The following is a 21,557-nucleotide window of genomic DNA, read 5'->3' on the forward strand; positions in this document are numbered from 1 at the left end:
AAGGACAGAGTCGTGCTACAGTTGTGTCGGAAGCATGATGGTGAACTCACATTGATGTCTTGAGCACATAGGAGAAACGGAGAAGATTCAAAGAAGACCGCGTTTTGTTATAGGTTCAGTTCAGCAAGTGCGAAAGCATCACGGAGGCCTTCAGATACATCTACATGATTGCTCTGCAATTCACAATAAAGTGTCTGGCAGAGGGTTCATCGTGCCCCATTCAAGCTATTTCTCTAACATCCCACTCTCGAACAGCGCACGGGAAGAACGAACACTTAAATCTTTCGTGCGAGCTTTGGTGTTAGTTTATTATGATGACAATTCCTGCTTATGTACGTGGGCGCCAACACAATATTTTCATACCCTGAGAAGAAAGTTGGTGATTGAAATTTCATGAGTAGATCCTGTCTTTTAATGATTGCCACCCCAATTCTCCCTTATTTCGCGATAACACAAAACGCGCTGCCCTTCTATGAACTTTTCCAACGTCGTCCGTCAATCCTGTCTGTTGTGCATCCCACACCACACTCCAGAAGGAGGAGGAAAAGCGTAGTGTAAGCAGTCTCTACAGTGACCCGATACATTTTCTAAGCCAATAAATCACAGTCTTTGGTTTGCTTTCTCCAAAACATTATCTATGTGATCGTTGCGATTTAAGCTATTCGTAATTGTAATACCTAAGTATTTAGTTGAATTTTCAACCAGTAGACTTGTGTGTTTTATAATGCAACCAAAATTTAAGAGAGGCCTTTTAGTACTCGAGTAGATGACTTCACACTTTTCGTGATTCGAAGTCAATTGCCACTTTTAGCACCATACAGATATCTTGTCTAAACCGTTTTGCAATTTTCATTCGTCTAATGACTTTATCAGGCATTAAATGACAGTATAATATCCAAACAATCTCAGAGGGCTGCTCAGATTGTCTCCTAAATCGTTTATGTAGATCAGAAGCAGCAGAGGGCCTATAACACTTCCATGGAGAACGCCTGATATCACTCCTGTTCTATTAGATGATTTTGTGTCGATTACTACGTACTGTGACCTTACTGACGGGAAATCACGAGTGCATTAACATAACTGACACGGTAGTCCATAAGCACACAATGATCAGAAGTCGCTCGTAAGGAACGGTGTCAAAGCCTTCTGGAAATTTAAATATACGGTATCATTTTGACGTACCCTGTCGATAGCACTCATTACCTCGTCAGAAAAAATAGATAGTTGTGCTTCACCAGAATGATATTTTCTGAACCTGTGTTGACTCTTTGTCAAAAAATCGCTTTCTTCGAGACAACTCATAATGTTCGAACACAGTACATGTGCCAAAATCCTACTGTAAATCGACGTTAGCGATATGGGTCTGTGATTCAGCAGATTACTTCCTTTCTTGGGCATTTGTGTGACTTGTGTAACTTTCCAGTCTTTAGGTACGGATCTTTCTACGAGCGAGAGGTTGTACATGATTGCTAAGTATGGAGCATTTGTATCAGTATACTCTGAAAGGAACCTGACTGGTATACAATCTGGACCAGAGGATTTGCCATTATTAAAGGATTTAAACTGCTTCGCTACACCGAGGATCTTTCTGTCTTTCACTTACGCCATAGTCCCGCAGCGGTCGCAGGGTTGGCGTGGTTACAACGGATTTGGCAGTGTTAGTGTTAGGGATGGTCGGATGCCCTTCCTGCCGCCACCCCGTACCCCCCCCCCCCCCCCCCCCGGGACGGAATCAGTGTACCCCAATTGTCTGCGTCTAGTGTAAATCGTGAAATATTGGGGATGTGCTTCAAATGTCTGCGACGCGTGTAATTGAGGCGGAACGTGGGGACCAGCCCGGTATTTACCTAGCGGGATGTGGAAAACCGCCTGAAAACCATATCCAGGCTGGCCGGCACACCGGCCCACGTCGTTAATCCGCCGGGCGGATTCGATCCGGGGCCGGCGCGCCTCCCCGAGTCCAGGAAGCAGCGCATTAGCGCTCTCGGCTACGTGCTGGCGGGTCCTTCGCTACACCGAGGATATCTACTTCCAAATTACTCATGTTTGCAGTTCTTCTAAAGTCGAATTACGGAATACATACTCCGGCTTCTTTAATGGAGGAATTCCGGAAAACGGTTTTTAGTAACTCTACTTTAGTGGCACTGTCATTTGTCACATCACCATTGTCATCGCGCTGTGAAGTCACTGATTGTGAGTTTCCGCTGAAATATACTTTATGTAAGACCAGAATCTCTATGGGTTTTCTGCCAGGTTTGGAGAGTATTAAAAACGTCTCGCACTGAATTTCGCGCTAAATTTCGAGCTTTTCTAAAATTTGACCAATCTTAGGGGTTTTTCGATCTTTGAAATTTGGCACATTTCTTTTTCGTAGCTCCTGGAACAGTCATCTCACCAGTTTTGTGTACCATGGGAAGTCAGTACCACCTGTTATTAGTTTATTTGGGAACGACTGTCGATACTGTTTCTGTTGTGGATTGGCAGGAGAGCCAACCCTTATAGAGGAAGCCGAAAGGCACGCGTTTAAGCTCACGCAGGCTGGCGTGAGGTCTGGAACAGGACAAGGAAATTAGAACTTAGAAAAACGGACGCAGATGGTGGAATACTTAACTTTAATCCATCAATGTTGAACGTAGCTCTTGTCTGTACATTATTTACAATATCAATAGCAACTGATAATGGCGCCTTGCTAGGTCGTAGCAATTGACGTAGCTGAAGGCTATGCTAACTATCGTCTCGGCAAATGAGAGCGTATTTTGTCAGTGAACCATCGCTAGCAAAGTCGGCTGTACAACTGGGGCGAGTGCTAGGAAGTCTCTCTAGACCTGCCGTGTGGCGGCGCTCGGTCTGCAATCACTGATAGTGGCGACACGCGGGTCCGACGTATACTAACGGACCGCGGCCGATTTAAAGGCTACCACCTACCAAGTGTGATGTCTGGCGGTGACACCACAGTTTCTTTGAATAAAAAAACGACAAAAACGACATCTGGTCTCGCTTACATAAAGAGCTGGGAAGGAGACTGCCTCCTAGGAAAATACTCAGCCAACTCTAGTGGCAGACACTGCAGTAGAAGCGTTCCGCATCACGGTATAGTTTGCAGTTAACGTTCCGAAAGCGTTTGTCCATTATTCCTAGGCATATCTTGAGAAGGGTCCATGAACATAAAATTAGAGGTATTCGAGCTCGCACGAAGGCTTACCAGTAGTCGCTATACATGCGAATTCTTCTCTCTCTCTCCCCCCCCCCTCTCTCCCCCCTCTCCACCCTCTCACTCTCCCTCCCTCTCCCTCCCTCTAGCTCTCTCTTCCTCCATCTCTCTCTCTCTCTCTCTCTCTCTCTCTCTCTCTCTCACACACACACACACACACACAGAGAGAGAGAGAGAGAGAGAGAGAGAGAGAGAGAGACTAACACCCACACAAATGTAGCTCACAACATACTGAGGCTTTCTCACTACAGTGGCACTTCGACAACTTTGAGATTATTATCGTCTTTCCTTATTCAGACAGCTTCAATTCAGTACTGTCTGTGTGAACATCGTCAGCTGATGCAAATTTTTTCGCCGTCACATACATGGACCCACCCACAACATTTTAACTACGTTTTCCAAAATTTGTAACCCAGTAATTCAGCTACTGTGTTACTATTAAAGATTTTTGATTGAAAGAACAGGTCCAGAATCGTACCGTAATCGTTCGCTAACTGTGAAGAGACATTTCGTAGCCGCAGTGGCTGGCACTAATAGTTTAACGGAGAACACGTCAAGGCCTGCCTGCCACTAAAACGTCATTAGCAACCGGCGCCTGGGGGACACACAGTGTCGAGTTTTCGAGGGCGAACACCGTTACGCTGTTAGCAACAGCATCACATATTTATCGATGCGAGTGCAGCTGCCACTGAAGGTCAAACTAAGCCCGGAGTAGTGAGCAGAACGCTTAACCGTGTGGACAGGTAGACTCGCAAGTGTGAGAAGCGTACTAAGTTCCCACGACGCCGCCGGCCGGAGTGGCCGAGCGGTTCTAGGCGCTCCAGTCTGGAACCGCGCGACCGCTACGGTTGCAGGTTCGAATCGTGCCTCGGGCATGTATGTGTGTGATGTCCTTAGGTTAGTTAGGTTTAAGTAGTTCTAAGTTCTAGGGGACTGATGACCTCAGAAGTAAAGTCCCATAGTGCTCAGAGCCATTTGAAGCATTTTTTTCCCACGACGCCCTTCTTTCGATTATTATTATGGTACTTACGTTATCTGTTTATTTATTCTGATGAATTGCGACGTCTGCAAAAAGAATTATTTAGAGGTAAGCATTAGTAAAAACCAGTTATTTTAGAGATTTGGTGAGAAAGGAAGTGACTTGTCTGAAATATAGCTCTAAATGAGAATTTTTTTTGAAACATTATTTTGGCTGTGAACTTCTGTAGAATATTCTGAACAGTTATTAAACAGAAACATTCACAGTTCTCAATGCTAATAAACTGAAATTGGAAGAAACTGAAATTACTGAACGTATATCTTATCTACCCCGCAATGGCGGGTGGTGCGATGTGCAACAAATATATCGATCAATATCTTCAAAGCCAGACTATAAGGGCTCCTTCGTCAACTACAGGCCCTCTTCTTGGTTTGTCCTGTATTTGCTCATCTGCTCTTTGAGCAACCCCTTTATCTATTTTGCATATCCACTGAGGTAGTATCCATTTAGACAAAGTCCAGTAAGTTTATTTTCACCCCCTTGTTTTCAACACTTGGCTTCACAGTACTTCCATTTGCTGACATACCCCATTACAATGATTTTGTTGTAACTTGTATACATTTAAGAAGTTGTATACATAGGAAAAGACAAAAATATACGCTCAAGGACTGTATTTGCTACATGCTCCCATAGGTTAACAATTTACACACATCAAAAAACGTTTTGCATCACCCCAGTTCCCAGAGCTCCTGAAGATAGACGTTGACTGTCAATTTTGTATCACAGACACTGTCCCTTTGACTGTTCAGAGATGTCACTAAACCCGCCCACAGATGTAAACAACCACGCATGAGGAGCGCCTATTAAACGGAGGGAGTCCGACAGCCGATCAGGGCTTGTATTGTCTGTAGTTCAACCATGCCTAGACGGTCAATACCGTGGTACGATCCCGTCCACATTCTTACTTTGTGCCAGGAAGGGCTCTCAACAAAGGAAGTGTCCAGACGTTTCGGAGTGAACCAATGCGATGTTGTTCGAACATGGAGGAGATACAGAAAGACAGGAACTGTCGGTGACATGCCTCGCTATACTACTGCAGTGGATGACCGCTACCTACAGATTACGGCTCGTAGGAACCCTGACAGCAATGCCACCATGTTGAATAATGCTTTTCGTGCAGCCACAGGACGTCGTGTTACGACTCAAACTGTGCGCAATACGCTGCATGACGCGCAACTTCACGTCCGACGTCCATGGCGAGGTCCTTCTTTGCGGCCACGACAGCATGCGGCGCGGTACAGATGGGCTTAACAACAAGCCGAATGGACCGCTGAGGATTGGCATCAGGTTCTCTTTACCGATGAGTGTCGCATATGCTTTCAATCAGACAATCGTCGGAGACGTGTTTGGAGGCAACCAGGTCAGGATGAACGCCTTAGACACACTGTCCAGCGACTGCAGCAAGGTGGAGGTTCCCTGATGTTTTGGGGTAGCCTTCTGTGGGTCCGACGTACGCCGCTGGTGGTCATTGAAGGCGCCGTAACAGCTGTACGATACGTGAATTCCATCCTCCGACCGATAGTGCAACAATATTGGCAGCACATTGGCGAGGCATTCGTCTTCATGGACGACAATTCGCGTACCCATCATGCACATCTTGTGAATGACTTCCTACAGGATAACGACATCGCTCGTCTAGAGTGGCCAGCATGTTCTCTAGACACGAACCCTATCCAACAAGCCTGGAATAGATTGAAAAAGGCAGTTTTGGACGATGTGACCCACCAACCACTCTGAGGGATCTACGCCGAATCGCCTTTGCGGAGAGGGACAATCTGGACCAACAGTGCCTTGATGAACTTGTGGATAGTATGCCAAGACGAATACAGGCATGCATCAATGCAGGAGGACGTGCTACCGGGTATTAGAGGTACCGGTATGTACAGCAATCTAGACCACCACCTCTGAAGGTCTCGCTGTATGGTGGTGCAACACGCAATGTGTGGTTTTCACGAGCAATAAAAAGGACGGAAATGATGTTTATGTTGATCTCTATTCCATTTTTCTACACAGGTTCCAGAACTGTCGGAACCTAGGTGATGCAAAACGTTTTTTGATGTGTGAATAATGAACGCCACATCTACTTAACATTTCAGTTCCTTATTCACCCTTACTGTTTCAGTGGATAGGACAAAGTGAATGAAGTATGTCGGTAATCAAGTGAAAAAACTGTATAAATCGCCGCAATTATGTCCTCTGTGGCAGTGAACATTCGTCTTCATGACGTTCGTTCCATTTTCAGAACTTACCAGTGTACATGCTTGTGTCTCAGAGTGGCGAGCTAGGCGTTAGATGCATAATACTGTAGTAGGAGGAAGAAGAGAGAACAAAGGGTCAAGTATTTATGGACACTGCAATGATGACTGCTAATCTCTATGAAGCCCACAACTATTTGCCCTCGACATAAAAGTATTGTCGTGCTGGTATGATGAGCGAAACATGTAGTTCTGGGATACAAACTGACATAAAAAATCATAGAAGCGTATGTCACCTGGAAGATATTGAATGTGGTGATAAAGGTTCAACGTCGTCCACCAGGAGATGGTGTAGTAGCTTTACCACCAGAGTGCAGTCTGTGGCTACCCTGTAAAACGAAATACCCACAGCCATAAGGCTCCGTGTGGTGAAGACATGCTGAGCAAGCACGCACCATATCACAGAGACGCACTCGTCCTTCCTACACTCATCTTCACCACCTTGAAATGGTTAAAATTGTGGCCTTCCGAGTAGTGGAACGGTTCTTTCGGAGAATTTTTACGTAAGTGGGACGTACTACGTCAGTTGTGCAGCTATGTTGGTAACAGTCGACACATGAACGTTCTCTCCCTCATACACAATGTTCTGGACATTCGTACCAAGGTCATCGAATTGCAAGGACAGACTATTGCAAACGGTTTACTGCAGCAGTCGTCACAGAGACATGCCCCCTCAAGATCATCTCACCAACCTACAGCATTGCCAGTCAGTGATAATTTCAAATGTTGGTAAAAACTCAGAAAAAATTAGCCATCTTTATTTTTGGTCCAGAATATGATGGAGTACTTTCTAAAAGAAAATTCTTGCCATTTGCAACAAAAAAAAATCTACCTATGAAACGAAACAGAACCACTTTCACATTTGGACTGAAAATAACACATGAACATTAGTTTATAGATGCATGTGATACTTATTTTATCGTGAAAACATGTAAATATTCTGAGATAAAAAATAAAATACACTGAGGGATATGAAACTGTGTAACGAAAAATGTCGTCGGTGACGAATTTGCGTTCTGTTGGACCTTGTAGAAACTTTCAGAGAGAAAGCTATTAAAAAACTATGATATTAATTTGGTAACACTTGAGACATCATTACTATATCGTGCCATGTATGGACACATTTCATCTCCGTGCGCTACAGTGCGCGAGTACCTGTATGCCGCCGCCAGGATTTTAGGTCCGACGGCTCGACTTAACCGAGAATATTCCCTACCTCCAGAAAATTTTTATTTGCGGCTCTCACTGACCCTTCCGAACTGCACCTATCCCCTTTATCGCCGATATGTTGTTGTTGTTGTTGTGGTCTTCAGTCTTGAGACTGGTTTGATGCAGCTCTCCATGCTACGCTATCCTGTGCAAGCTTCTTCATTTCCCAGTACTTACTGTAACCTACATCCTTCTGAATCTGCTTAATGTATTCATCTCTTGGTCTCCCTCTACGATTTTTACCCTCCACGCTGCCCTCCAATGCTAAATTTGTGATCCCTTGATGCCTCAGAACTTGTCCTACCAAAAGGGTCCCTTCTTCTTGTCAAGTTGTGCCACAAACTCCTCTTCTCCCAAATTCTGTTCAATACCTCCTCATTAGTTATGAGATCTACCCATCTAATCTTCAGCATTCTTCTGTAGCACCACATTTCGAAAGCTTCTATTCTCTTCTTGTCCAAACTATTTATCGTCCATGTTTCACTTCCATACGTAACGCCAATATATGTTCTGCAAATGTAATTGAAGGTACTTTCAGGCCAGTATTTCTGATGAAGTAGAGCAAATTTATTTTCGCGTGTGAGTTTTGAAAGGCAAGTTTTACCGAAGTATACTACGTGACTATTGTAGTCAACACGAAATAAGTGCACTCTGCTCTTGAAATTCCACTAGCTCTACAGTATGTTCAGAAATTTCTGTGTCAGCAAAATCGCCGCACTTGACTCCAGTCAAACACGTGTGGGACATTATGTGACGACGACTCGTGCGATTCGTCCACTCATTTCATAACTCTTACACAGATGAGTGAAATCCTCGAGCATGCGTCAAGTACCGTATCCTAGGACTCTATTCACCCCCTGTGTGATCGACTGCATGACAGGGTAAGTGCCTACATTACATCCATGGAGGCTACACTTAATACTAATACCCATCCCTTGACCTATTGTTCTGTAACGGAAGTCACTTCATGCACTCCGTATGTGTATTTTTTGTAATAGCTTTTGGTTTAACTAGAGGATTCTCGAAGAATGTTACGATTTTTTTTCCCGTCAGTTCCGAATTCGTCTAATCTTTTTCGGAATATACTCTGGGCTGATAATGAGTCAAGGTAAAACTGTGTACCTAACCAGAACTAGAACACAGAAGTCTGGCTGTCCCACGATACCGTGGAGCTGACATATCCGGGAGATTGCCAATATCGGATGCTTTTGTATCGGGTTACTGAATTAATTTATTGTGCTATACCTAAGGAGCCATGTCGGACTTAGGACAGTTTCAATTCATCAGAGCATTCTGTATTTATTCGGAACACTTTAGATTCCCGAGAAAGGAAGTTAGACTGAACGTGTGTTACAGTAGGGTACACGGGAACGTGTGTCATATTGCCTTCCAAAAGAAACATCACATAGCAGTGATAAAAACTCTGTATAAAGAGTGAGAGATGAGTAGCAAAACTGGACATATTCTGGCAGGACGCTACTGATCAGTAAAGTGGAATATCTTGGTGAATATCAAACTCTGGCCATTAGCACGTAATCGTGATGATGTGACTCGACAGTGCTTAACGTTCGGTTCCGTTTAAGACTTATGCTGTTTTCAATTATTTAAATGCAAGACGTATTTCGGGATGGGATAAGAAGTGGTGAAATACAGTAGGGTCGATATCTTGTATTATCTTTATACTTTACTTTTACGCGATCAGGTCCAGCAGATCGCTACCCTGCTACAAGTTTCCTTCTCTATCGTCTTCTATCCATCCCTGCCATCTTCCATGCGTCCACATCTATGGCTGACTGTTCTTCGTGGAGGCCATCCCTCTCTCTCTCTCTCTCTCTTCCTTGGCCTTCTCTGCGGTGTAGGGATGAAATCCAAGAGCTTCGGTGACTACTTGTCGTCTTCTACTTGATCCACGTGTCCAGCCCACTGTATTCGCTTGTTTCTTATGATTCCTGCTACAGTGGCATCTCGAAACAGTTCATCTAGCTCATGCTCGTATCTGATCCTCCATTCACCCGTCCAAGATTGGACCAAAGACCTTCCGCAGCACTTTTTTCTCAAATAAGGGAAGTTTATGAACGTCCTGCTTTCAGATATACTCACATCTCACAGCCATAAGTACCACAGGTTGTATCAGGGTTTTATGTAACCGAATACTGAACCGTCTAGAGAGACATCTGGACCGAAGCAGCTGTGTTAGGCTGTAGGAACATCAGTTTCTTGCCTGGATCCTGGTATTGATCTCTGTTCACATGACAAATTCTCCGAGAAAAGCGCTTCCAGTATTTAATTTCGTAGGCTGTCTTGTAGGACTGTTCTTCCGCCTGCAGTGACCGTAGTTGTCCAATATCTTGACCTTTTCGACGAGTCTTGGCTCCGTTTATTTTTCTGGCAGCCATCTCCAGTGAACTGGTCATTTGTTTCAATTGATCTTCAGAGCTGCTGAGTAGGCAGATATCACCTACGTACGCTAGATATACTAGATTCTTCCGTTCTACATGGACCTCTTCGAAGTCGTCTTTAAAAGTTTCACGTATGTTCTTCTCAAGAGTAAAGTTAGACAGGTAGGAGATGAAGCATCACCTTGTTTTATTATCTTTAAACGTCATTACAATTATGTAGGTTTATAAGGAAAATATGTCTGTCACTTATACAGTAAGCCTGGTGAAAATTAGAACAATGGGCGTCGTGTAAGTAATCCAACACACTTTTTTTCTGAAAGCAGGTTAGTTTCATTCAGGATTCCAATACCTCGTATTATTCCCCACAATTTTGGCTACAAAACCCTATTTTTCAACACAATCTCATTTCAATGCGACAGCCTTACGCCACCTTACCGGGAGGGCCTCTACGCCGCTTTGTACCACTATACTCTCGATGTCAGAGCGGACGTCTAGTTGCATCAATAACCTCCCTATCATCCACGTACTGTTCCTCGCGGAGAGCATCCTTCACTGGACGCTGTGAGCTGCTCTCGGTTTCGCAGACTTGTGCGAGGCCTTGCACTGTCATGGAGAAGGAGAAGTTCATTTGCATTTTCGTAGCGACGAACACGCCGAAGCCGTTTCTCCAGTTTCCTGAGCGTAGCACAACACTTTTGAGAGTTGATCGTTGCGCCGTGGGATAGAGCATCAAACAAATGAACCCTTGTGTGTTCCAGAAGATTGTCGCCATGACCTTACCGGCCGAGGGTGCGGCTTTGAACATTTTCTTCGGAAGGAAGTTAGCCTGGCGTCACTCCATGGATTGTCGTTTTGTTTCCTGTTCGAAGTGATGAACCCATGTTTCATCGCCTGTGACGACGTTTGTCAGAAAATAGTCACGATCAGCCTCTTAACACACAAGCAATTATGCACAAATGGTCCTTCATTGTTCTTCATGATGAGGAGCGAGATGTTCGATTGTAATATGTCAATTATCTCCAATGAGAGTGTCCACACGTTCCAACATTGCAGGAGTCGCAGCTGTGTACGGTCGACCGGCACGCGGGATGGGATCGGACATGTTTGCGCGACCTATTTGTTACGATAGAGCCCTCACCCAACGACTCACCGCGCTTTTGGTCACTGTCAGGTGTCCGCAGATATTTTGCAAGCGCCTATGAATATCTGTGATGCTCTCGTTTTCCGCCAAGAGAAATTTCATGACAGCCTTCTGCTTGGAAATTAACTTCGTTACAGACTCCGTTTTGAAGGCTACGTATAGCCCTGCCACCTATCGGAGCTTCATGAAACTAAAGGGACTGAAGGAGGACTATTCCAAAATGTTACGCAAGAAATTCTGCGTTTTTCAACCGCAACTGTCTGAGAAAAAAAGTGTTGCATTACTTACTAAACCTTCCCTTCCCCCCCCCCACCCCCCACCCCCCACCCCCCACCCCCCACCCCCTCGTACACGCACCGCGGCAACCGCACTGTGTGACGTTGTTTACATCTACTGGCAGTAAATGTGTCTTCTCATGGCCTCTTACACTGGATGGCACTGCAGGCTCACCAGACCCAGAGTCACCCTCTGAATCTATGGAGTGCTGATTTCCCACTCCCCTATTCTTTGGCAAGAAAGATTGAACTCGGTTTGACACAGAAGGACTTTTGATGTTTCAGGCTTCTTACTGGCAGTCCCCGGGCCACTGCTGTGGATGAGCATGATAACACGAACCTCGCGCCTTCCCTTTTCTTCAGCAACAGAGTATTTCTTTTATGAAGTGTTGGGTATGAAAACGTTTCGAGAGTTTCGATCTGGTGTCGATGTACTTGAACTATACAATATTCCCAGGGCAGTGTTGAGCTGACTGGAATTATTCTGGATTGGGCACTGAAGGGCCGGCCGGTGTGGCCAAGCGGTTAAAGGCGCTTCAGTCTGGAACCGCGCGACCGCTACGGTCGCAGGTTCGAATCCTGCCTCGGGCATGGATGTGTGTGATGTCCTTAGGTTAGTTAGGTTTAAGTAGTTCTAAGTTCTAGGCGACTGATGACCTCAGATGTTTAGTCCCATAGTGCTCAGAGCCATTTGAACCATTTGGGCACTGAAGGGATGTACTATAACGCCTTTTTCGTCATTTATAAAGTCTTTCAAGTGTTTCTTCACCGGTCTGACTCCGTTCTTGACTCTCCTAACTGCTCGTATAATAACGAGATGTGTCCGGTGATTAGGGCTCTATCTCATTCCTTCCTGTTGTGAAAATCCACTATTCTACTCTCAACTGGCCCACAATGAAAACTTATTAATTCATTGGAAGCCAGCAAGCCATTCTTCAAGGTCAGTTTGAGATAGTGTATGAAAAGAAGGTATAGTTGGTAGATTTACTCTTAGTTCTTTTTAATTCGTCCTCATGGAAGCGCTCTTTTTTGGTACATGAGACGTCTTGTATGAAATCCCTTGCACGTCTGCACTGTACAGGTACAAAATTGGCAAGGTTTCGTTCGTATTGACGAAGTTTGTAAGGATCCGCGTCTGACATATTTGTAGTTTAAAAAGGCATTCTATAATCCTTCCACATTCACTGTTAGGGTTTTCGTTTTCTTTGTTCGTCGTTTTCGAGATATTCAATTTCATTATCAATTCGATAATGAGATCGAATGTCTAAACTTCTACATCTTCACGAGCCACCTTACGGCGTCTGACGGAGGATAGTCCTGGTGCCACTACAATCCCCCATCCCCAACCCCCTCTCACGCATCTGGCCCGCTCCGATTCGTGATTGATGGTAGGAAAAACAATTATCGGTAAATTTCCCCATGAGCGTTAATTTCTCTAATTTTTCCCGTTGTGGTCATTTCCCAACATTCAGGTGGAAGAAAGTAATATGTTATTTGGAAAGTATGCTCTCGGAAGTGTAGCTTTTCCGTGATGCCCCACACTTTTCTTGTAGCCTCTGCCACTGAATTTTAATGAGCAACATCATAACGCTCAGATGTTTGGTAAACGAATTCATGCCGAAAAGCGCCGCTCTTCGTTTCATCTTCTATTTCTGTTCTAATAATCGAGCCTAGAAAGTGTTCCTGACCGACCAGCGATACTCAAGCGGACGAACGAATGATTTGTAAGCCACTTGTTTCATGGATAAATTACGGAACATTTCCCTAAAATTCTCTCACTTAATCTCAGCCTGGCTTCTTTTCCTATGACTAGTTTCATCACTAACCCTACTTCAGGCAGCCCTGGCAGTTATTCCTAGGTATTTTACGGTTGTTTTTGTTTCTAGTAACTTATCGCTGGTCGTGTGAACAAATAAATAAAAAAATTTCTATGAGCATAATTCGGGCTGACACCGTAGATTTACCGTTGTGATAAGTCATAACAAATATTTCGTATTAATATCTAATTTAATTATCAATATCTTTAATAGAATGGTTACCCAGAGAAGTATACTGGTTAAAGAATAAGTATACCACAAATCTGAACTGTAATACTCTAACACAAATTTTCTGTCATTTGCTGTATATTTTAAGTATTATGGGGACCGGCAGTAATGTCGTTTCTGTGCGTATCGATATGCGTTTGTCAGTTCAATGCGTACTTCAGAGTCGTTTCAAACACATTTTAAGGCTAGATTGACTTGTTTACTAGTAAATAATTAAATCTTAATTTTTCTTTTGTTTGCAATTTATGGTGAAGTGGCCAGCCAAATACCAGAAAAGGTACATATCCGGCATCGTAAACTTCTGGAATTTTGCAAAGATAGTAATGCTACAGTTGCTACCATAAACATTTGCGATGTTTAACAAGTGCATTAGAAGTTCTTATATGCCAAAGTTGATTTTTTAAGTTCAAATCCTGTAATTTTGATCTTTCCGGTTCGTATCGATGGGGAAGACCAACAATTTTACACAATTACATGTTAAGGGTGGAAGAGGAAGCGAATCCGTGACACTCTTAACCAACCTTGGTCGACCATCGAAGAACATTTTCAGAAGATTGTTTTCAGCAAACAAAGCTAACCGATCCACCACATGCAACTTATTGCTTCAGCGCCACAGTACAGAAGCGTTTCTTGATCGCTTGATCACTGAATATGAAAATGGGTCCTCTATGATGATCCAGAACGCAAAAGGCAGTGGCGCCCTCTGAATTAATAGCCGTGAAGCAAAGCTAAATCATGTTTACACCATAAAATGGCGGTTTTGTGTGTTTGATGGAGTATTCGCATGGTCACTGATTGTGAAGCGCTGAAATCTGGGCAAACTATGACTGTAGACCTTTAAAGTGAACATATGGATCGAGTAAATCAGTCTTTAATTGAAAACTGTCCAGTTATTGTCAACAGAAAAGACGTTTTCTGAACCGTATAATGCGAGACCACCCTGCGTATGACGAATCCTGGTAAAAATTAATGAACTGGGATGGGACGTATTGCCTCACCCACCATACTCGTCCGATATTGCGCCATCGGATTTCGATCTATTGCGATCACTACAACGTGGATTATGTCTAACATGTCATATCCAGATATTTTGCTCAAAAACCAACTGATCCAGCTTTGAAATTTTGCACACTAGATGGCGAGAATTTGTCGATAACGAGGTTGGCTTGTCACGTCACGGCACAGGTTCACGCGGGACTGCTACGGTCGCAGGTTCGAATCCTGCCTCGGGCATGGGTGTGTGTGATGTCCTTAGATTAGTTAGGTTTAAGTAGTTCTAAGTTCTAGGGGACTTATGACCTAAGATGTTGAGTCCCATAGTGCTCAGAGCCATTTGAACCATTTTTGAACAGGTTCACGACACCAAATTGGAGTCGATGTGACCTGCGTGGCGCTGTCAGGACGTTAACGACATTTTGGATGATTTTTTTTCAGTCTTTGCAGAAGAGATAAGAGATAGTAAATCTCCTCGTTTGGAGGTGATTAGGTTACAGACGGTTGGTAGTTCTCGTGGAGCTGAAGTAGCAAGTTATTACTCTTTCTTTAATCAATTTGTTGTTGTAAAAAAAACATAAAACACATTTGTTTAGTGAGATGTCGCACCTGAACTCCTTATCAGAGTGTCAGATGCTCTCAATAATGGCCAGGAAGGATCTCTATCAGGGCCGAGAGCTTGCGCTGCTACTCGGTCTGCTACCTACTGGTCTCTTGGCCTAAGTAAACAATCATCAGCACTTTCAAAAAAATGGTTCAAATGGCTCTGAGCACTATGGGACTTAACATCTATGGTCATGAGTCTCCTAGAACTTAGAACTACTTAAACCAAACTAACCTAAGGACATCACACACATCCATGCCCGAGGCAGGATTCGAACTTGCGACCGTAGCAGTCGCGCGGCTCCGGACTGAGCGCCTAGAACCACTAGACCACCGCGGCCGGCCAGCACTTTCAACTAGGTCCCTAGTACTCAGGGCCACTTGACCCATCGTACAAGAGACTAGAACCAAGCAGTGGCTTTTTTCTGCTATTCACTGAAATCTTCAGTCCATCAGACACGCAGTACCAGTGCCTATTACTCCACCACGTGCTGCTGTGGAGAGTCACTGCCCTGTGGACGCTCGAGCCGGCCGGTGTGGCCGTGCGGTTCTAGGCGCTTCAGTCTGGAACCGCGTGACCGCTACGGTCGCACGTTCGAATCCTGCCTCGGGCATGGATGTGTGTGACGTCCTTAGGTTAGTTAGGTTTAAGTAGTTCTAAGTTCTAGGGGACTGATGACCACAGACGTTAATTCCCATAGTGCTCAGAGCCAGTTGAACCAGTTGTGGACGCTCGATACTGGAACTCAATCTCTTATCATGCTCTTGACTGATTTTGGGACTCACGGCCTTCTCTGGTATGTTCAGATGTACAAAGGTGTCTGAATTCCTAAGGGACCAAACTGCTGAGGTCATCGATCCCTAGACTTACACACTCATGCCGAGGGGGGACTTGAACCTCCGGCGGGAGAGGCCGCGCAATGCGTGACATGGCGCCCCAAACCACGCGGCTACTCCGCGTGGCTCTCTGGTATGTGTCTGAAACATTTCCGTAGAACCTCCCCTCGACATATGACCACCATAATCCTTTGCATGACACGTGGAAATTTCTTGTGTATGGTGATACGTGGGCCTTTTTGGCCCACCTTCCCAATTGATGCAAATTCTGTTGTTGTGAATGTCCAAATGTGACATCCTAAATTTTTAAATGTATAACTGTAAATGTAATGGTAATGAAGAAACATTTTCAACAGTGTTTCACCCAACATTGTCATTAAAATCTCGTTCAAAATAATTATACGAAAACAAGACTGAACTTCCACAATTGTTCTTCAATAATAATGAAAGCAGGAAAAACTTCGTTATTCGTGAACAATCAGGGACAAACAATCCTCATTTCTTTGAATGTAATATACATATTTGTACAATTAATTTAGCAAAATAGGGTAACAATCCGTCACAACACGTGTAAATAAGTTTTGTGACACGTGGGCCCAAATGGCCCGTAGTATTACAGGAAAACGAAGTTTTACCTTACCTTGAAACAGCTGAGGCCCCAACCACTAAACCAGCCACTCAGCAACTAACTGAAACGTATGTACGTTGTCGCTCCGGGCTCTTATGACATCCAGTGTTGACAACACAATCCCTTTAACTTTCCGCACAGATCACAAAAGCCTACATGTCATGTAAATGATTAATGTTTGATTATCGTTCTAAACTCCACTCGTTTCTTCTTACTCCATTTATCTCGACCTTCGGTGTGTTGACTTGAAAATGGAACTCTGCACACTAGTCCTTATGAACTGACGTGTAATAAAGATAATTAAAATTTTCTTAGATCGCAACAGATTGCATCATTGGTTAAAAATAAAAGCTTGTTAACATTTTGAGCAGAGCTAGTAGAAATCCTTGGGTGACAGAAGAAATATTGAATTTAACTAATGAAAGGAGAAAATATAAAAATGCAGTAAATGAAGCAGGTAAAAAAGAATACAAACGTCTCAAAAATTAGATCGACAGGAAGTGCAAAATGGCTAAGGAGGGATGGCTAGAGGACAAATGTAAAGACGTAGAGGCTTATCTCACTAGGGGTAAGATAGATACCGCCTACAGGAAAGTTAAAGAGACCTTTGGAGAAAAGAGAACCACTTGTATGAATATCAAGAGCTCAGATGGAAACCCAGTACTAAGCAAAGAAGGGAAACCAAACAGGTGGAGGGAGCATATAGAGGGTCTATACAAGGGCGAGGTACTTGAGGGCAATATTATGGAAATGGAAGAGGATGTAGATGAAGACGAAATGGGAGATATGATACTGCGTGAAGAGTTTGACAGAACACTGAAAGACCTAAGTCGCAACAAGGCCCCTGGAGTAGACAACATTCCATTAGAACTACTGACAGCCTTAGGAGAGCCAGTCCTGGCGAAACTCTACCATCTGGTGAGCAAAATGTATGAGACAGGAGAAATACCTTCAGACTTCAAGAAGAATATAATAATTCCAATCCCAAAGAAAGCAGGTGTTGACAGATGTGAAAATTACCGAACTATCAGTTTAATAAGTCACGACTGCAAAATACTAACGCGAATTCTTTACAGACGAATGGAAAAACTGGTAGAAGCCAACCTCGGGGAAGGTCAGTTTGGATTCCGTAGAAATATTGGAACACGCGTAGCAATACTGACCCTACGACTTATCTTAGAAGGTAGATTAAGGAAAGGCAAACCTAAGTTTCTAGCATTTGTAGACTTAGAGAAAGGTTTTGACAATGTTGGCTGGAATACTCTCTTTCAAATTCTGAAGGTGGCAGGGGTTAAATACAGGGAGCGAAAGGATGTTTTCAATTTGTACAGAAACCAGATGGCAGTTGTAAGAGTCGAGGGGCATGAAAGGGAAACAGTGTTTATCTGTAGTGCATGCAGAATCTCCCGTCGCTTAGCACAGTGCCCATGAGCTGTACGACTTCATTGCAGGGTACAGCGCCGAGGAGAGGCTGTCACCGCAAAGTGGGTGCGCCGGCGGTCGGCGACTGCCGGTGGCCGACGGCTTCTGCTGCGCCCGCGGCAGGAAGTGGAGCAGCGGCGAGCACATGGACTGGCGGCGGCGGCGGTGGCGGCGCTAGCGGGCGCTGACGTCACAGCGTCGCGCCGTGGCGGCCGGCGGCGGCTGGCGCACTAGCGCGATGGGCCGGCGCGGACTGTGCCGGCTGCCGCTGCCGCTGCTGCTGCTGCCGCTGCTGCTGCTGGGCCGCGCCGCCTCGGCAGGTGAGCACTCGCCGGACTCTGCACCGGCCGGGAGGCGCCAACCTGCCACCGATCCGGCCGACGTCGTCTGTTCACGCGACACGCGCTGCTGTACGTCGGTGCGGCGTCACGTGTGTTTTGTGTGTTCCTCTGTGTCAGCTGGTTTCGTCGAAAGCAACTTTACGCTCGGAGTGCCTCTCTCTTCGACTGGTTTTCTCCTCAGGGAGTACGAAGTGACCCCGAGCAGGACAGACAATATTTCGGAGGTTGTTCGTCGATATTTTCTGATTATTTTAGCACAAGGTGCCTGTCGTCTCCGGCGGTTCGTTACAAAGTTTCGCATTTCGTTTGATTTCTTACGCCCATTTACATTTGTATCTACGCTTTGATTCCGTGACGATGTCACAAAATTCAGTATGATTGAGGAGACTAAATTTATCAATCTGAGCTAAAGGACCCTGGTCTGGAAACGATCTCGTCGAAAGTTAATAAGCCCAAATCGTTCTGATACTTCTAACAGTGACATGTCCCGAAATTGTTGTTCCTACGATTGTAGAGTAGGAAATTTTCAAAGGTGGTAGAGTGGACAAAAAAAAAGAAAAGAAAAAAAGTCTAGTAAGAATGGGCTCTCAAGAGCTAACAACACTTGTTCCTCAACGATACTGTAAAACACATTTCTATTGAACAAATGCTCCTAGGTCTTAAGGTGTCAGTTTCACAGTCGATATTTACTGGACTTTTTTTCCTGTTTTATTCCATACTACCACGTCTGACAGTTGCCTATGTTGCAGCCGTAGCAAAAATAGTACCGCTACATGTATTCCACCGTTACAGGTATCAGAACGATTTCCGCTTATAACTGATTCGGTAGTCTCCGGAAGGGGTCTCTTAAATCAAATTAATACATCTACCCTTCGCCATCATTTCTGAAAGTTTGTAGCATCGTCACGAAAACATCCTCTACAGTTCACTTAAATTGTCAACACAAGAGTGCAACTGTCTAAGATACGTGTCATGTGTTTGTTGGAAACAATTTTCTTCCATTCGCTCACTTCTACTGTTCGCCCTCAAGCTTGCATTCTGCACTGCTTTCTTCCGTCCCACGTTTGTTTTACCGACAGTTGGACTTTATCAGTAATGCACAGCAGTATGGATAAGTGTACTGATGAAGTGTTGGCGGATATACACCTCGAGTATGGGATCACGAAATGCAGGGAAAGACCGGCGCAGGACGCTGTGGTGTGCTGTTCCTGCACCGCAGTGACCTCACCATAATCACAGCACTTTCGCGTTTCCGAGAACCTGGATCCTTTCGTGTTGTATGTTCCTTGTGATTTTGTATTACAGGTATTTTCATTGTTGTCAAGATGCTCTGACGGAAACTACGGTAATTGGGTTAACAAACCGAATAAATCGTAAGTACGTTATCGCTTTGCAACGAGTTACTGAACGTCGTGGGTCCCAAATTCGCAATTACTAAGCAAAAGGTCCCTGAAAAAATTTCCAAAATTTAGTAGGTTGAGTTGGTGTTTGTCCCGAATAAACAGTTATTATGCTATTATTCCTACCTTTCCCTAAAATACTTTCAGTGAAATTTAGAGTAACTGCTATTCCGCACCTGGTTTATGTGATTACAGCATTTGTTGCTCCATATCCTAACTGCTGATTCCTCGTCATCAGCAACTTGTGCGGTAAGCAACGATGACAGGCTATCATTGATCTTTCATTGTCTGTCAAGTCATATATTTGCTTGCAATGATTGGATTAAGCAGCTTTGCAATCAGTTTAAACCAAAACAAGAAAATTCTATATGAGAACCAGAAGGTAGACGAAGTTTTTCGAACACACAAATTGTGTTAGCGGGGTATCAGCCTACTATTTGCATCTCCTACCTGTATTACGTTTTACCTGGTAACTACGAGCTACGAGTCCTTCGCTTAGTTAATAGACGACAACCAAGTAACAAAGGAAGAATAATTTGCAGTATAATGTTTTTCTTGTTTAACTAAGCTTCTGTCATTAATATGACATTTTTCAGTCCTGTTTAGCAGCCGCTTAGAAAGTGGTTAAATGCTAAATGTAAAGCTTCCAGTACATTTATGTAGTGGATCATCATTTTTCATTTCAGTTTTAACTAATACTAATGCTTTCCCAGAATACAACATGCTACTGCCCATGACATTCTACGTTGCAGCAATCATGTCAGACAATATACGGGGTGTTTGTTTTAACTAAATATCTCGAAAACGACGCATTGTACGAAAGAAACATTCTAGGTGAAAAATTAATATTAGTAAAGGAGACGTATGTCTGTGCTACAACTGGCCACCTCCCAACCTCCCCTCCTGCGTGAGTGGGATCGATTTCGTATTTTAAATGGGAACCCCCTTGTTTTCATCGCATATTCGGATTCTACGCCAAAAAATACGTATTGTTTACTCAAACCATTGTTTTCAATTCGTGGTAGATGGCATTGTAATCAATAAGCATCAAGTGCGCCTGTTTTTGCAATTAAGAACCGATGCATTTCATTCTACAGTTTATTTACGATGTAAATGTAAAACCTTTGTATTCTAACGCTCGATAATGATGTTCAAACGTTACTTGAGTGTTGCAAGTTTGATTGTACAGTACCTTATGGATAGCATTTTCAGTGTCTGATTAGAAACTACGTTTAGCGTGATCCAGAAACAACGATGTGGATGTACTACTTTTCTGTTCCCATCGGGATGTTTTAGTGAGTTGCTTTGCCTCCCACCATCGGGGCACTTGATTTCGGTGAGTATTCATGGTAGGTGCGCCTGTCGCGAACATTTTATCTTATTACAATGGTTGTGGTTTGTACTACCCCGGGCCGGCCGTAGTGACCGAGCAGTTCTAGGCGCTTCAGTCCGGAACCACGATGCTGCTACGGTCGCAGTTCGAATCCTGCCCCAGGCATGGACGTGTGTGATGTCCTTAGGTTAGTTAGGTTTAAGTAGTTCTAAGTCTAGGGGACTGATGGCCTCAGATGTTAAGTCCCATAGTGCTTAGAGCCATTTGAACCATTTTTTTTCTACTTTCCCGGTAGCTGCGGAGCGGCCAGCGCAAGAGTTACGGCTGTTGAATGGAAATACACACCGAAATCAGTCAAGCTGATGGCGGATTTCGAGGGCGGCTACCGAAATAGAGCATTCCGATGATTTAGGGACTCACCACAAC

General features: G+C 44.2%; 1 protein-coding gene across 1 annotated transcript in view; it reads left to right on the top strand.

Moving 5' to 3' along the window:
* The first annotated feature begins 18,295 nt into the window (after window positions 1–18,295).
* LOC126257532 (uncharacterized protein ZC84.1-like) overlaps window positions 18,296–21,557 on the top strand; it is a 118,283-nt gene continuing 115,021 nt past the window's right edge. The window contains exon 1 of the mRNA XM_049955574.1: window positions 18,296–18,377. Coding sequence (XP_049811531.1) covers window positions 18,296–18,377 — 82 coding nt within the window. The remainder of the gene's footprint in view (window positions 18,378–21,557) is intronic.

Source organism: Schistocerca nitens, chromosome 1 (genome assembly GCF_023898315.1).
Source record: "Schistocerca nitens isolate TAMUIC-IGC-003100 chromosome 1, iqSchNite1.1, whole genome shotgun sequence".
Taxonomy (NCBI): domain Eukaryota; kingdom Metazoa; phylum Arthropoda; class Insecta; order Orthoptera; family Acrididae; genus Schistocerca; species Schistocerca nitens.